Raw genomic sequence first — 16,160 nt, forward strand, 5'->3', positions numbered from 1 at the left:
GGCCCAGACGCGTGTGGGGGGGGGGGGGGGGTTAGTTGCCAAGAAGGGCTCCTTAGAGTCGTGCGTGTCGTGCCACCACCTACGGCTGAGGACAGCTGCCGCCACAGCAAAGCCGATTCGTCGCCTTGGGGTCCGCAACACCCCCGCGCGGGCGGAGCCACCAGGGGGCCACGTGGGCCGGAGGGGGGCCGCGGCCCCTTTAAAAGTGAGAGCGGCGAGCGGTTGGTGCGCGGCACGCCGGGTAGGGGAGGCGGCGCCGGCCAATCAGGGCGCGTTCGGAATATGTTCTTCTGCTCCCCGCGTATTTTTTTTGCAACGGCGCATTTCGCCTCCCCTGAACCTCCGGCGCTAACCTCTCTTTGCAAAGTCGCCGCTTCGCCGCTTGGGGCTGTTTGGAGCTTTGGGGGAGGGCCGTGTGCGTGTCGTGCCGCCACAGCAAAGCCGATTCGTCGCCTTGGGGTCCGCAACACCCCCGTGCGGGCGGAGCCACCAGGGGGCCACGTGGGCCGGAGGGGGGCCGCGGCCCCTTTAAAAGTGAGAGCGGCGAGCGGTTGGTGCGCGGCACGCCGGGTAGGGGAGGCGGCGCCGGCCAATCAGGGCGCGTTCGGAAGCTTCCCTTTGGCTACATAGTTGAAAGAAACCGACCAGAAAGTGAATGGGTGAGTCGGGGGGGGGGGGGGGGTGCCTCCTTCTCGGGAGGCCGCGGAGGCAGGGGGTAGGGTTGGGTCTGTGCTGGAAGTGGGGCGAGGCTTGACTTGGGGACTTCTACGCAAATGGAAGTGCTGGGGACCAGGCTCTCGGACTTGGGGGACTCCATTAGGGTTGCCAAACTCCAGGTGGTGGCTGGAGATCTCCCGGGATGACAACCGAGGCTCCCTCTAAGCTGTGGAGTCTCGTGAGCAAAAAATCTACATTGTGAGCTACTGGCATTAAAGTTGTGAGCAAACGTTTTGGATACTACATCAATTAGTTTGCTCCGGAGCCATCCTTCTTGAACTAAGACAAAAACGTGTGAGCCGGGGGCTAAAAAACTGTGAGCTAGCTCACACTAACTCAGCTTAGAGGGAACACTGGCCTCAACCATACGCCTGGTGGAACATCTCTGCCTTGCATAAAATGGAAAGCTGGTTACAGCTTGTGTAATTGTGATGTCCTCATCCCCTTTTAGACTCCAGGGAAATTTGGATGGTCTATAGAGGAACTTGCTGTAATAAACCCGGTGGAAATCGACTCTGAAGACATACGCCGGCAGGCCTTATATTTAAGCCGTGCCAGGTCAGTTGGTTTCTGCGGCGTGAGGTAAACGTTGCAACGGGACGTGAAAACCGTCTTTCTTCTACTGCAGTGAACCAACGGCTTTGTTTGTTTGTTCGTTCCCACTTCACAGGGTTGATAAAGAGGCAGAAGAGAAGAGACAGAAAGCCATCGAAGAGGTAACTTTTCTTTCTGAGGTTCTTGGCTTAGATGGTGTAATGTTATACAGGGTAAAGTAAATGACAGTGGAGCCTATATAACTGGAACATAACCTTAAAATGTGAAGAGTGGGTGGGCGGAAAGAGAGCTGCCCCTCAAAGGGTGGCCTGGCTGGAGGAGTAACAGGGCTTCTTTGGGGCCTGAAAAACTAGAGTTGAGTCCACTAGTATCTTGGAGAGCAGCAAAGTTTTCACAGTAAACTTGCAAGAGTCAAACGTCTCTTTGCCAACGTGGCAGTGGATCAAAACCATGTCGAGAGCAAAGTTAGTTAGTTGCCCAAATCAGAATTCTCTCCCCACCACCACCACCTTTTCCAGCCAGTGCTTAAATTCCACCAGGAACTTCCACCCACTGGCAGGGACACTTCCTAACTAGTTCGGTGGAAAAAAAGCACTTTGTATCTGCTCAGGAGCTCTCTTACCCCTTCTTCCTTGGTATGGGTCTAAGACTGAACCTTGCGAACAGACCTTGGAGCTGCACCCGGATGCAATGAAGCTCTGCTTCTGACTTGTGGCGGAAAGGGCCCTCGAGTCGCAGCCGATATATGGTGACCCCCATGGGGTTTTCAAGGCAAGGGTTGCTGAGAGCGATGAACTAAAAGCTTGAGTTAGTTAGTCTTGCAGTTAAGCCTGCAATTAGCTTCTGATGAGTACACCGAAAACTTGCGTTAGTTAGTCTTACAATTAGTCCACTTAAGTAATGGAATTGTAAAGGTATTTAGTGTATAAACACAAAACTGCCACCAGGGAGTTGATTCACCTCCCCCCCCCCCCCCCCCCCCCCCAACAGACGCACTGCATTTTCTGGACATTTCTGCATCCAATCAGCCATGAACCGCAACGCTGCTCGTGCTGGTTTGGTTCTCTTCTGAGGCTCCTCGGCAAATGCTGTTTCCTCCAGGTCCTATGGCAACCAGCACAACACGACACGCCCACTGGAAGTCTGAATTAATTCCTTGGCAGTCTGTGCGAAGGGGAACGAGGGGCGGCTAAGCAGCGGCAAAGAGATTAACTCTAGGCCTTAATTGTATTGCTCCGACTTAGATGGCCCAGGCTGGCCTGATTTCGGAAGCCAAGCAAGGTCAGCCCTGGTTCGTACCTAGAGGGGAGATCAGGAAGGAAGTCCTGGTTTGCTACACACAGGCAGGCAACAGCAAACCACCTCAGCCTTCCTTGCCTTGGAAACCCTGCGGGTTCCCCGTAGGTTGGCTGCAACTTAGATGACTTTCCACCACCAAAGGGAAATTATTTCTAAGGCTCAGATGTTTTATTAAGAGCCAGTGTGGTGTAGTGGTTAAGTATGTGGACTCTATTCTGGAAGAACCGGGTTTGGTTTCCCCCACGCCTCCACATGCAGCTTGCTGGAGTGACCTTGGGTCAGTCACAAGTTCTCTCAGAGCTGTTCTCTCACGAGCCGTCCTCGAAAGAGCTCTCTCAGCCCCGCCGACCTCACAGGGTGTCTGTTGTGGGGAAGGGAAGGGAAGGGAAAGGAGATTGTAAACTGCTCTGAGACTCCTTTGGGTAGTGAAGGGTGGGGTATAAATCCAATCTCTTCTCCTCTTCTTCTCTTCTTGACATTGGAGGTCTGCAGCTGAATTATCTGGAGGTGTTTTTCATGCTGTGCTTCTAGTCCTGTGGAAGCCCAGAACACCTTGCTTCCTAAAAAGCAAGCTGTGCTGCCCTCCGTCATCTGATTCTCGTTGCCCACCCCCTCGTATTTAAGACAGCACAGCCCCCACCCCACAGTTCTAATGCACATTTTCTAGAGTTAAATAAACTAGGTTCCGCTCAAACTTCCCAAGGACGTTCACCGAGGAGATGTTTAGTGATTTCCATTCTGTGTCCATAGAAAAGTAACACAATTCAGTTTAGATTTAGGTGGGTCGCCGTGTTGGTCTGAAGCAACAGAACCATGTTTGGGCCCAGTGGCACCTTTAAGACCAACAAAGTTTAATTCTGGGCATGAGCTTTCATGTCTGAAGAAGTATGTATGCACACGAAAGCTTACACCCAGAGTTAAACTTTGTCAGTCTTAAAGGTGCCACTGGACTCAAGCAATCTGTTTAGAACTGGAAGTGCAGTGACTTCAGACTTTTCCTATCTCTATGTTCCTTCTAGGAGCTGCGGTGGCTCAAGTGGTTAAGACGCTGAACTGCAGGCTGTGGAAGGTCAGTAGTTCAGCAGTTCGAGACCCGAGTGTGCCACATGATGGAGTGAGCTCCCGTCTCTAGTTCCAGCTCCTGCCAACCTAGCAGTTCGAAAGCAAGAAATTGCAAGTAGATAAATAGGGACCACTTTGGTGGGAAGGTAACAGCGTTCCGTGCGCCTCTGTGTTTAGTCATGCCGGCCACATGACCACAGAAACGTCTTTGGACAGCGCTGGCTCTTCGGCTTTGAAACGGAGATGAGCACCACAACCCTAGAGTCGGATTCGACTGGCTTTCGAGCAAGGGAACCTTTACCTTTACCTATGTTCCTTCTCTCCCCATGGAAGAGTAAAAACATAAGAACATCAGAGAAGCCAGTGTTGGATCAGGCCAATGGCCCATCCAGTCCAACACTCTGTGTCACACAGGGGCCAAAAATACCAGGGGCCATCAGGAGGTCCAGCAGTGAGGCCAGGACACTAGAAGCCCTCCCACTGTTGCGCCCCCCCCCCAGCACCAAGAATACAGAGCTTCAGCAATAAGACAATTCTCCGGTCCCTCACTCAGTACACCAGTTTCAATCCAGACCCTCACTCGCGACTGCCTGCCTAAGGAAAAGTTCAGAACCGCCATTTAAAAGGGAACTTCAAGACCTGATATTGTAGCTTAAGGTTCAGCTCTGGTGTCTTTGAAGGCATGATGGAGAGATCCCTCTGAGCACGTGCAGAGTGTATTTCCCTTGCTAGAACGCATGCACGCGTGCGCACACCCCAGTTCCATGTCCAAAGAGGTGTCCTCTGGACAGGCCTGTTGTTTTTGAAGTTAAGGGAAAGTTTTGGCCCCTGCTTTTTGGCCTGCCACCTCCCGTCTTGTTCTGTCTCAAAGCAGGAGGCGGAAGATGGACCTGGAACAGCTGGAGAAGCTGCGTCTTCTGAACCAGGATCTCCTGCAGAGGCTGAAGGCAAACCAAGAGGAATTCCAGAAACAGCTGCCTGGCCGGGCTCCCTCCCGGCCCCTGCGGTCGAAAAGAGAGACTCCAGAGAACGGATGGGCACCAGATCCCCAAAGGGGGGTATGTCGAGGGACAACTGCACAGTGTCCCGTTTATTTATTTATTTATTTTCTCCCCACTTGGGGACCCAGAGCAGCTTATGCCATTATTTTCCAGTTTATCCCAAAACGGTCCTGTGAGATCAGTTCGGCTGAGAGTGTGTGGTTGACTCAAGGTCACCCAGCCACCTTCCAGGGCAGAGTTGGGATTCGAACCTGGGTCTGCTAGATCAGGGGTGTCGATTCGTCGAACTCATTTGTTATGAGGGCCAGATCTGACATAAATGAGACCTTGTTGGGCCGGGCCACGTGTGCCATAAAATGTAATGCCAGGTAGCAGAGATATTAAACTTTATAAAGGACGCAAACACAGAGGAGGTTTTTTTTTAACTTAAAATAAACACATGCTTAAAGCATTAGCACTCTTGCCATATTTTGTTTATTTAACAGTGTCTGATAACTGACACCTCTTGCTCTGAATTATTGCATCAAAATGTCTGTGCTGTTGCAATCTTGAGTATGCTGTTCAAGTGTGTATCTGTAAGCTGCAAACCTACTTTCGATTTATTGACATTCACCACAGGAGTCTCAAGCTCAGAGTTCTGAGTCTAGGACCCAGGTTAAAACATTAAATGGCTGAGTGATTTAAGAGAGTCTGGCGAAGCAAGCGATGATGCAGCAACAGCAGCAGCAGAACTGGAAGCAGGAGACAGCCAGTTCCACTGCGGGCCTGAGGGAGGCCCTCCGGGGCCTGATCCAGCCCACATTTGACACCCCTGGGCTAGATCCTAGCCCAGTGCTCCAACCACTACAGCATATGGGGAAATCTGCAGTTCATTGTTATAGGAGAAAGTCTGCTCCTGTCCATTACGCTCTTATCCTGCCCTTCCTGTAAGGTGCTTAGTGCCGCATACATAGCCCCCACACCCTATTTATTTATATTTATTTATATTTGAATTTATATCCCACCCTACCCCGAACGCTCAGGGCGGCTAACAAGGGCACCATGTGCCGAGGTTAAAACAGTAAACACATAGTTTAAAAACAATAAAGTACAATAAAGTACAATAACAAATTTACAAACAGATTTAGACAAGATGGGTCGATCTTAACTTCCAAACGACTTCCTACGATCTTATCATCCAAGCCGTGCCCAGGCGCCTCGCTCCCCCCTTGGGGGGCCAGGCAATCATGATGTTAATCCGCCAGAGCATAGGGGGCAAAGGTGGAATAGTGGCGGCGGCGGCTCCTACTCAAAGGCCTGGCGGAAGAGCTCCGTCTTGCAGGCCCTGCGGAACTGAGAGAGGTATTCACATCAACCCTGTGTTGAATATCAACCCTATGAATATCAACCCTATTTATATTCACATCAACCCTATGTTGTCAGAGTGAGTAGCCCAGGCTTTCCCCTAAGCTTCAGGGCGGGGCTGAGATTTAAACCAGGATCTCCTCTGGGCTAGTCGCACACTCTAGCCAGGGGTCCTCCTCAGCCTTTTTGAGTCTGGGGACACCTTTGGAATTCTGGCATGGTGCGGTGGGCGCAGCCGCAAAATGGTCATCGCAGCTTACCTTCAGTCACACAGTGAAGATGAAGGAGAAGAGAAGAGATTGGATTTCTACCCCCCCGCCTTCACTACCAGAAGGAGTCTCAGAGCGGCTTACAAATCTCCTTTCCCTCCCCCTCCCCACAACAGACTCCCCATGAGGTAGGTGGGGCTGAGAGAGCTCTGACAGAAACTGCTCCTGAGAGAGCTTGTGACTGACCCAAGGTCACACCAGCAGCTGCATGTGGAAGAGTGGGGAATCAAACCAAGTTCTCCCAGATTAGAGTTCGTGCACCTAACCACCACACCAAACTGGCACTTTGTGCTGTGATGGCAGCTGCTGCCAAAGCAATATGTGTAAAAATCTGCACATCCAATCAAATCTCTAGTGGCGGACTCTAATCTGGAGAACTGGGTTTGATTCCCCACGCCTCCTCCACGTGAAGCCAGCTGGGTGACCTTGGGTCAGTCACAGTTCTCTCAGAGCTCTCTCAGCCCCACCTACTTCACAAGCAGTGTTCCCTCTAAGCTGAGTCAGTGTGAGCTAGCTCACAGTTTTTTAGCCCCGGCTCACACATTTTTGTCTTAGCTCAGGAAGGATGGCTCCAGAGCAAACTAATTTATGCAGCGGCCAAATGGCTGACTCACAACTTTAATGCCGGTAGCTCTACAAAGTAGAATTTTTGCTCACAAGACTCCACGGCTAAGAGGGAGCATTGCTCACTGGGTGTCTGTTGTGGGGAGAGGAAGGGAAGGGGATTGTAAGACACTCAGAGACTCCTTTGGGTAGTGAAGGGCGCGGTATAAAAGCAACTCTTCTTCTTCTGGCCCTGCCCACTGTTTCTAGAAACACTCGGCAGGGTCCAGAAAAGGTGTCAGCAGGTGGTGTGCAGTGTTCCCTCTAAGCTGAGTTAGTGTGAGCTAGCTCACAGGTTTTGAGCCTCCAGCTCACACATTTTTGCCTCAGCTCAGGAAGGAGGGCTCCAGAGCAAGCTAATTTATGCACTAGCCAAATCGCTTGCTCACGACTTTAATGCCAGGAGCTCAAAGTAGGATTTTTGCTCACAGGACTTCACAGCTTAGAGGGAACGTTGGTGGTGTGGCACCATATTGGGGCCTGATGCTCTAGCCATTGCCCCGTGCTGGTTCTTTTGGAGGTGTAGGAAGCCAACACGTATTTGGAAAAAACTCCGGCTTCTGTTCCCATTCCAGAAAGAGAACAATGATCGGGCTGCTGAAGAGTTCGCTAGCATTGTGATGGGGGTGTCCAGGGAGGCAGGGCCCCAACTGGCAAGACCTGACCTCAGACCCCCCTTGAAACCCACAACATCCCGCAAGGAGGAAGAACAGGAAACAACACACCAAGGGGGTCAGCACCCAGACTCCGATTGGACTGAGAAGACTTCTGTACCATCGGCAACGGAGGGAGAATCCTCCCGAGTAGCTGGCAAAACAGTGAAAAAATGCAACTCTGTGGGTGACTCAGAGAGGAAATCCGTTCCTGCGAGCCAAACAGACTCTGAGACGCACCCTGCACATTTGCAAAGGCCGAGGGCCGGAGTGGAGCCAAACCGGGCGCAAGAAGCCAAAGAGAGCCACGGGCCGAGAGCATCGGCTCGGATGCCGCGGGCTCCCAAATCGATCCTGCTCACCCCTCAGTGCAAGGAAGCCAAAGAGAAAATGAAGGTGGGTGTTTGCAGTTCTCTCCTTTACCAGCCTTATCTTGGTGGTGGCGGGACGTGTGTCGAGTCAAAGCCAACTTGTATGGCAACCCGGTAGGGTTTTGCAGGCAAGCGGCGTTCAGAGGTGGTTTGCCATTGCCTGCCTCTGTGTAACAACCCTGGGCTTCCTGGGCAGACTCCTGTCCGAATACTAGCCAGGGGCAACCCAGCTTTGATTCCAAGATCTGGCAAGGTCAGTTGGCCTGGCTTATCTGTGTCAGGGCAGCCTTCTTTTAAGGGTTGAAAAGGAGCAAAATTGGCAACTGGGAATTCTTAAGCTGAATCGTCGCCATCGTGCTTCCGTTGCCCCCTCCACACCCCGCCCCAAAACTTACTGCTTTCTGCAGACCCAAGGTCTCCTCAGCACAGAACTTGTAAGTTCTTGTTTGGGAAAAGGTCCTGCCCTGTAGGCCAAGAGGGTGACGTTTTCTCTTGCAGAAGGAGGCCGGGCGTGTGACGTTTGTGTCTGACCCTGAAGAATACACTCTCCCTGCGGACGAGTGGTCGGTTCGTCCTTTCCTGGGGTACGACTGGATCGCAGGTGTGGCCGCTTTATCTGTTTGGAGCAGAAGGGGTTCCAGATGAGCTATGGCGTCTGGCAGAGTTTGTCCCCTGAAAGTGGTTCATGCAGATTGATTTCTGCAGGCTGCAGTGGTCTTGGGGGAATATTTGTTTGATTTATCTGCTTCTGCTCATATCGTCTATAGCCCTGAGCGCCTTTCTCACTGAGACTCAAGGCAGACAACAAAATAAGAACATAGGAACGTAAGAGAAGCCAGTGTTGGATCAGGTCAAAGGCCCATCCAGTTCAACACTCTCGTGTCCCACAGTGGCCTAAAATACCAGGTGCCACCAGGAGGTCCAGCAGTGGGGCCAGGACACTAGAAGCCCTCCCACTCTTGCCCCCCCCCCAGCACCAAGAATACAGAGCATCCCTGGCCCCAGCCTGGGAGTTCCTGTCTATACCTTGTGGCTAATAGCCACCGATGGACCTCTGCTCCATATGCTTATCTAATTCCCTCTTGAAGCCGTCCATGCTTGTAGCCACCGCCACCTCCTGTGGCAGTGAATTCCATGTGTGAATCACTCTTTGGGTGAAAAAGGACTTCCTTTTATCCGTTCTAACCCGACCACTCAGCAATTTCATGGAGTGCCCACGAGTTCTTGTATTGTGAGAAAGGGAGAAAAGTACCTCTTTCTCTACCTGCTCTATCCCATGCATGATCTTATAAACCTCGATCATGTCACCTCTCGGCCGTCGTTTCTCCAAGCTAAAGAGCCCCAAGCGCTTTAACCTTTCTTCATAGGGAAAGTGTTCCAACCCTTTGATCATTCTAGTTGCCCTTTTCTGTAATATCCTTTCTGAGGTGTGGTGACCAGAACTGTACACAGTACTCCAAATGAGGTCGCACCATTTATACATTGATTAATATTTTTTTAAAATTCCACCAGAGAGCATAAAGACAACCAATAAACAATGCAATAAGAGTAGGACGAGAGAACTGGAAAACAACGCAAACCGGAAGATGTCTTAAGGCATGACATACCCTGAGCCGGCCGTGGCTGGGAAGGCAGGGTAGAAATTTAATAAATTAAATCAAATCAAATCATACCAGTATGCAGAAGAAAACCTGGAGTCCAGAAGATGATTCACAGTAGGTAAATGGAATCTGTTCCAGGCCGGGGTGAATATTGGCTCCCTGGGAGAAGCAGGATTTATATAGACTTTTGGTCTGGCTCAGCAGGGGCATTTTTGTGGTCTGACCTGTCTCGGACCCCCCTTCCCTTCTCTTCCCAGGTTTGCTAGACATGGACTCGTCAGTGTCAGAGAAACCAGAGCAGTATTTTTCTGAGCTGCAGGACTTCCGGCGGGTGAACAGAGATGCTTGCATCTACGACGAATGCTTATGGTGAGAGTGAGGCGCAAAGGCAGAAGTCCCCCCGGGGGGGTGGGCCTCGTGCATCCGGGCCAGAAGGAGAAACTAAACTCCTGGAAGTTAAGATCCCCAGAGGGAGGCCAAGCTCTGTATGCCCCACCCCGATCCTCTGAAGTGAAGTGGGTTGTCACCAATGTTCCCTCTAAGCTGTGGAGTCTTGTGAGCAAAAATTCTACTTTGTGAGCTACTGGCATTAAAGTTGCGAGCAAGTGATTTGGCTACTATATGAATTAGTTTGCTCTGGAGCCATCCCTTCCTGAGCTAAAACAAAAATGTGTGAGCTGGAGGCTAAAAAACTGTGAGCTAGCTCACACTAACTCAGCTTAGAGGGAACACTGGTTGTCACTAGAAACAGGGCTTTCTTGGTGTTGGCACCACAACTGTGAGCCGCCCTGAGCCCGTTCGCGGGGGAGGGTGGGATAGGAATGTAACAATAAATAAAATAAATAAATAAACTTCTTGAGCACCACATAAAAACGTAGCTGTTTTTACTGACATTCTAACTGATCCATGTCTATTAGTATTTTGTGTATTTGATATTTTTTTAAGAACTAAAAGAAAGCTACCAAAAAGAAGACGTTAAAGACATTACAGTATAATAATATGTCTGATCATCAGTAAATAAAGGAAACTTACATAAAAAGAGAATTATTATTCAGAGATACAAGAGAAATGCCATCTTAAATCGTTATCCAGTTTGAACTGGGGGGGGAGCTGATATTTTTTTAAAAGAATTAAAAGAAAGCTACCAAAAATAAGAAGACATTACAGTATAATAATATGTTTTATATCAGTAAATAAAGGGAACATACATAAAAATAATTATTAATCAGAGGTACAATTGAAATGCCATCTTAAATTGTTATCCAGTTTGAACCGGGGGGGAGTTGATATTTTTTTAAAAAAGAATTAAAGCTACCAAAAATAAGAAGACATTACAGTATAATAATATGTTTTATATCAGTGAATGAGGGAAACATACATAAAAAAGAGAATTATTAATCAGAGGTACAAGAGAAATGCCATCTTAAATCATTATCCAGTTTGACCTGGGGGGGTGAGTTGATTTTTTTAAAAAAGAATTAAAAGAAAGCTACCGAAAAATTATTTATTTATTTATTATTACAGTTCTATCCCGCCCTCCCCCGCGAACAGGCTCAGGGCAGCTCACATTCAGGGGCAACGTGGGCCCAGGCATATGAAACATATAAAAACAAGATAAAACAATCCATATTACAATTAAAGTGCTCGGAACATATCAAAAGAAGACATTACAGTATAATAATATGTTTTGTATCCATAAAGAAAGGAAACACACATAAAAAAGAGAATTATTAATCAGAGATACAAGAGAAATGCAATCTTAAATTGTTACCCCATTTGAACCATTCTAGCCGTCGAGGCTGTGTGACAGGGATCCTCCGTCAATTTCCCCGCTGTTATCTTTGATTCTGAGTAGGCCAATCATTGAACTCTGCTGACTTTTTACAGCCATTCGTGTTTTCGGCTGCATTTCTTTGTATTTCCAGTGTCTAGCACACATGGTTTATATTTCTTTCCCTCTGGTGGTGCCTGGTTATTTTCACAGCCAAGAGTTGTTTGGTCATGTTAAGATATGGTATGTTTTATTTTATGTTTCCATGTTGTAGTTTTGTTCTTTTTTATTAACCGTTCTTACTGATGAATAATGCAGCTGTTCAAAACTGTAGCTCAGGTTGCATGGCAACTTTTCAAAAAATGGAAAGAAGAGGGTGGTGTGCAGAACAGGATTAAGGGTACAGGTCTGCGTTGCGTTGGTACTCCAGGACGAGGGGCAAATATCGCCTCTGTGAGGGTCAGGGATACAGTGTTCATGTACGCCACTGGCATAAATTATGCAAATGGAGCCGATGTGCTTATTTTCTCAATTTATTCTGAAAATCCTTCTTTGCATAATAATCTGCCTTTGCTTGGGATACAAAGCTGCTTTCCGTGGAGTTGATCTTTGGTCCCTCTAGACTGAGAACTGTTGTCTCGGCCAAGCAGTGGTTCTCCGCGGTAGGGAAATGTCTTTTCTCAAGATCCTTTAACTAGAAATGCGGAGGACTGAGCCTGGGGCCACCTGTGTGTGCAGAACATGCTACCAGTTCACTCAGGTTCCTTCCCCCGACACTGGCCCTGACCCTCAGTCCTTTAGGGAGCGGGGTCCTTGCACCTTTTCGTTTCCCAGAGTTCAGTGCAAAGCATCAGTAGTGCTGGAGAACTCAGAACGATCCTCTGGCTGTTCATTTCCTCCACAGGTCAGAGGCACTGGGCTCCTCGGTTCTCGGTCAAGGATCAGAGGTGGAATCAACTTCCCATCAATGTACGGTCAGGCTCCCTCTTCTCCGTGGCCCACAAAGGGTTCCTTGCATGCTGTGAACCAGCAGGCCCTCTGACCCCCAGTGCCAAAAAGACACTCCACCCTGTGTCCGAAGCACCAAGAATACAGAGCCAGTTTGGTGTCGTGGTTAAGTGCGCGGACTCTAATCTGGGTGAACCGGGTTTGATTCCCCCACTCCTCAACTTGCACCTGCTGGATGACCTTGGGCAAGCCATAGTTCTGGCACAGCTGTTCTTGAAAAAGAGCAGTTTCTGTCAGAGCTCTCTCAGCCCCACCTGCCTCACAGGGTGTCTGTTGTGGGGAGGGGGAGGGAAAGGAGTTTGTAAGCCGCTCTGAGACTCCTCTGGGTAGTGAAGGGCGGGGTATAAATCCAATCTCTTCTTCTTCTTCATTTCTTCTGGGGAGGGAGGAGGCCCGTGCCGATGTAGCCGTCGTACCACCTGGCCACTGCATGTCCTGATCCGCCATCCTCAGGCCAGGGCAATGTCCCTGCTTTTGGGATTCACTCGACACCTTTCAGGCCCCAAGATCTGCGACCCGATATACTCTTCTGTACCCGGCCCAGCCTGCTGCAGTTTTTGGGTGTCTCTTGCAGGCGTCTTCTGCTACCGCTTAAACAAGCGACTCTTTGCTGTGCCCATGGGTTCAGAGTCGGCCTGTCCCATCTGCAAAACCTTGAGGACTCAGAAGCCGCCGGAAACGCTGGTGGAACCAGCCTTCGTCAGGTGAGTACGAACTCAGCAGGTGTTTGCTTTGCTTCTGGTGCTACCCAAGAGGGGGGGGGGCGCGAGCTGGTACAGTCTTGGTTTGCGCCGAGCAATGTCGCCGCTCCCCTGAGCGCTTTGCCTTTTCTTACTCTCAGTGTAAATGCTTAGTAGGAAATCACTGTCGAGAGGATCACGGCGGAATGAAGAACTGCACTTGCCTTGTTGTGATCTAATTCATCCCTAAATGTGCTTGTCAGTGCCTCTTGCGTGTCCTGTTTGTTGCAGGGTTAGCATCCCGCGATCCACCCTCCTCCCAGCGTACAAGCACAAAATCCATCGCAGGAAAAGCTATGAGCCAGCAGATGACCTGGCATTGCCATCGGTGAGTGTTCTGGCTTCGACTAAGAGCATAATTTGTAATTAATTTATTGTATATTTTAACCTGCTGTTCACCACCTTGAGCCCTTTGGGGAACTGCGGTCTATAAATTTAATAAATAAGAATAAGAAGAACTTAATAGAAGCCATGTTGGATCAGGCCAACTGCCCATCCAGTCTGATACTCTCCATCATGCAATGGCCAAAAAACCAGGTGCCATCAGGAGGTCCACCAGCAGAGCCAGAACTCCAGAAGCCCTCCCACTGTGGCCCCCCAAGCACCAAGAATACAGAGCATCACTGCCACAGACATAAGAACATGAGAAAATGCATGCTGGATCAGGCCAGTGGCCCATCCAGTCCAACACTCTGTGTCACACAGTGCCCCAAATCCAGGTGCCATCGGGAGGTCCACCAGCAGGGCTAGAACCCTCTCACTGTTGCCCCCCAAGCACCATGAATACAGAGCATCACTGCCACAGACATAAGAATTTAAGAGAAGCCATGTTGGATGAAGCCAATGGCCCATCCAGTCCAACACTCTGTGTTTCACAGTCCTCCAAACCCAGGTGCTATCAGGAGGTCCACCAGCAGGGCTAGAACTCCAGAAGCCCTCCCACTGTTGCCCCCCAAGCACCAAGAATACAGAGCATCACTGCCACAGACTGAGTGTTCCATTTACACCTTGTGGCTAATAGCCACTGATGGGCCTCTGCTCCAGATGTTTATCCAGTCCCCTCTTGAAGCTGTCTGTGCCTGTAGCTGCCACCACTTCTTGTGGCACTGAATTCCACATGTTAATTCTGTTTTGGCAGAGGCTGGTCAGAAGGGGTTGGAGGGAAGTGGGGGGCAGATTTCCTCCATGACTTTCCCCTGGAAATCTGGTGCCTCGTGCCCTGTTTGTGTGCTTCCAAACTGCATTGGCTGCTCAGTGTTGGAGACAGGATGCCGGGCTCGTTGAACCCACCTTAGTCCACTTGAGTAAGTTCTCGGCCGCTGGTTTCGAGGGGTTCATCCACAGCACCAGGCCCTCCCTTCTGTTCCCACAGCACTGCCTGGCCGGCTGGGAGAACCCCGTCCAAACTTTCAGCTCTACCCTGAGCAGCCTCGACCTCCGAACTACCCTGGCTGCCGAATCTTCCGGCCATTTGGATTGGGTAAGAACGCAGCATACATGATGCAGATATGCAGGTATGCCTGATATTGTCCAGGTTGCAGACAATGCTCCCTCTAAGCAAGAATTCTATTTTGTGAGCTCCTGACATTCAAGTTGTGAGTGAGCGATTTGGCCGCTGCATAACTTAGTTTGCTCTGGAGCCATCCTTTCTGAGCGAAGGCAAAAATGTGTGAGCAGGAGGCTAAAAAAACTGTGAGCTAGCTCACACTCACTCAGCTCAGAGGTAACAGTGGTTGCAGAATGCAGGTAGTAGAACCTGGTATTATGCAGGTTGTGAAATTTTATTGACACAGTTGTAGGATTTCTGCAAGGAAGGTTTTAAAATTGTTAATGGAGGAGGAAAGTAAGGGGGCAAGTTTGATTTACTGGCATTTAAAAGATTGCAGCTTTGGTGCCAATTAAAACGCAGTTTTATGTATTGCATCTTTATTCTACGTTTTTTAAAAATACTTGTTTGATACATGGTGCCTATGGCCCCTTCTAATCAACTAACAGCCCTGTGAGGTAGGCAAGGCAGACAGAAAGAAAGAGGGTGGCTAGAAGTCATCTAGTGAGTTTCTTTTTTAATTTTTTAAATTATTTTTTGGCAGTGTGTGTGTGTGTGTGTGTGTGTGTGTTTGGCATTGTGTGTGTGCGTGTGTGCGCGCTTGCGTGCCTGGAAGTCATGCTGGCTTCTGTTGGTCCCTAGTGGGTCTTGGATGTTTCAGAGAGATGGCTTAGCTATTGCTTGCCTCTGCATCCCAGCCCTGGTATTCCATCCAAGTCCTAGCCAGGGTTGGCCCTGCTTAGCTTCCGAGTTCTGGCAAAACCGGGCTTGCCTGGGCTATCCAGGTCAGGGCTAGTGAGTCTCTTCACTGAGTAGGAGTCTGAACCTGGGTTAGCCTGGTCCTAACTCTGTCACTGTAACCACACTGACACCATGCTGGCTGTATAGTATTCCCTAAGCCTGCCTCCAGGATCACGATGCCCATTTTATTTCACCCCCATCTTCCAGAATTCGGTGTCTAGAGTATCAGGCAAAACCAAGACGGATGACCTCCTCAACCTTTCCCGTGTGACAGCATTCGAACTCAACAACATGTCTCGTCTGTTGCGCCACCGGAAGCTGCCTGGCCACACGGCACCTTTCCGTTAGAGCAGTTCCATCTTTCTCCCCTCCCAAGGGGGGATCAGGAAGCCTGGAATTAAGGACCGGGACGGCGTCTGCGCCTGAAACTGAACAGCCCACCAGCCCACCTCTCAGCAGAGCAGCGTTCAAGAAAAGATGGGGTTGTAAACCAAAGTCTCTGTTTGGTCCACAAAGCACAGGGCATTCACAGACAATTTAAAAGAGGGTTTATTTTTTCCCCCAGTGTACTTGGGCGGGGAGGGGGTTTAAAATGGTTTTGAATAAAAATGGTTTTACTCACTTCTGGATGGCTAAGGAAACACTGAATGCTCGTGGGTTTCCAGTAGGAGGGAGTTCCACAAGACCAAGGCTACTGTTTGAGAAAGTCTTGCTCTCAAGAGGGAGTCGGGTCTTTCCCTGAAGACTTAGGCAAGCCCGGGAACCACTGCTTCCATCCCCAAACTGTAGAAACAACTGGCCTCGGTGATGTTCTTAAGGATGTTCGTGAATTTTTCCTGGAATGCCAGCTGCTGATTGGCTCCTTCCTTGTGGGGTTGC

General features: G+C 49.7%; 1 protein-coding gene across 1 annotated transcript; it reads left to right on the forward strand.

Moving 5' to 3' along the window:
* The first annotated feature begins 638 nt into the window (after positions 1-638).
* On the forward strand, positions 639-15,854 carry MIIP (migration and invasion inhibitory protein). Its single transcript, XM_015412554.1, has 10 exons — positions 639-659; positions 4,508-4,691; positions 7,426-7,899; positions 8,373-8,475; positions 9,733-9,844; positions 12,151-12,215; positions 12,829-12,958; positions 13,226-13,322; positions 14,367-14,474; positions 15,489-15,854. Exons 2-10 carry the CDS (start codon positions 4,518-4,520, stop codon positions 15,627-15,629), a joined length of 1,404 nt encoding a protein of 467 aa, XP_015268040.1. The 5' UTR covers positions 639-659; positions 4,508-4,517; the 3' UTR covers positions 15,630-15,854.
* The last annotated feature ends 306 nt before the right edge of the window (positions 15,855-16,160 follow it).

Source organism: Gekko japonicus, unplaced genomic scaffold, assembly GCF_001447785.1.
Source record: "Gekko japonicus isolate JY-2015 unplaced genomic scaffold, Gekko_japonicus_V1.1 scaffold131, whole genome shotgun sequence".
NCBI lineage: Eukaryota > Metazoa > Chordata > Lepidosauria > Squamata > Gekkonidae > Gekko > Gekko japonicus.

What these genes read in the sequence shown, in the direction of transcription:
- MIIP (XM_015412554.1), top strand. Translation starts at nt 4,518, where the DNA reads ATGGACCTGGAACAGCTGGAGAAGCTGCGTCTTCTGAACCAGGATCTC. An exon ending in AAGCCAAAGAGAAAATGAAG is followed by an intron (nt 7,900 to 8,372) that starts GTGGGTGTTTGC and finishes TTTCTCTTGCAG; the next exon opens with AAGGAGGCCGGGCGTGTGAC. An exon ending in ATCTACGACGAATGCTTATG is followed by an intron (nt 9,845 to 12,150) that starts GTGAGAGTGAGG and finishes TTTCCTCCACAG; the next exon opens with GTCAGAGGCACTGGGCTCCT.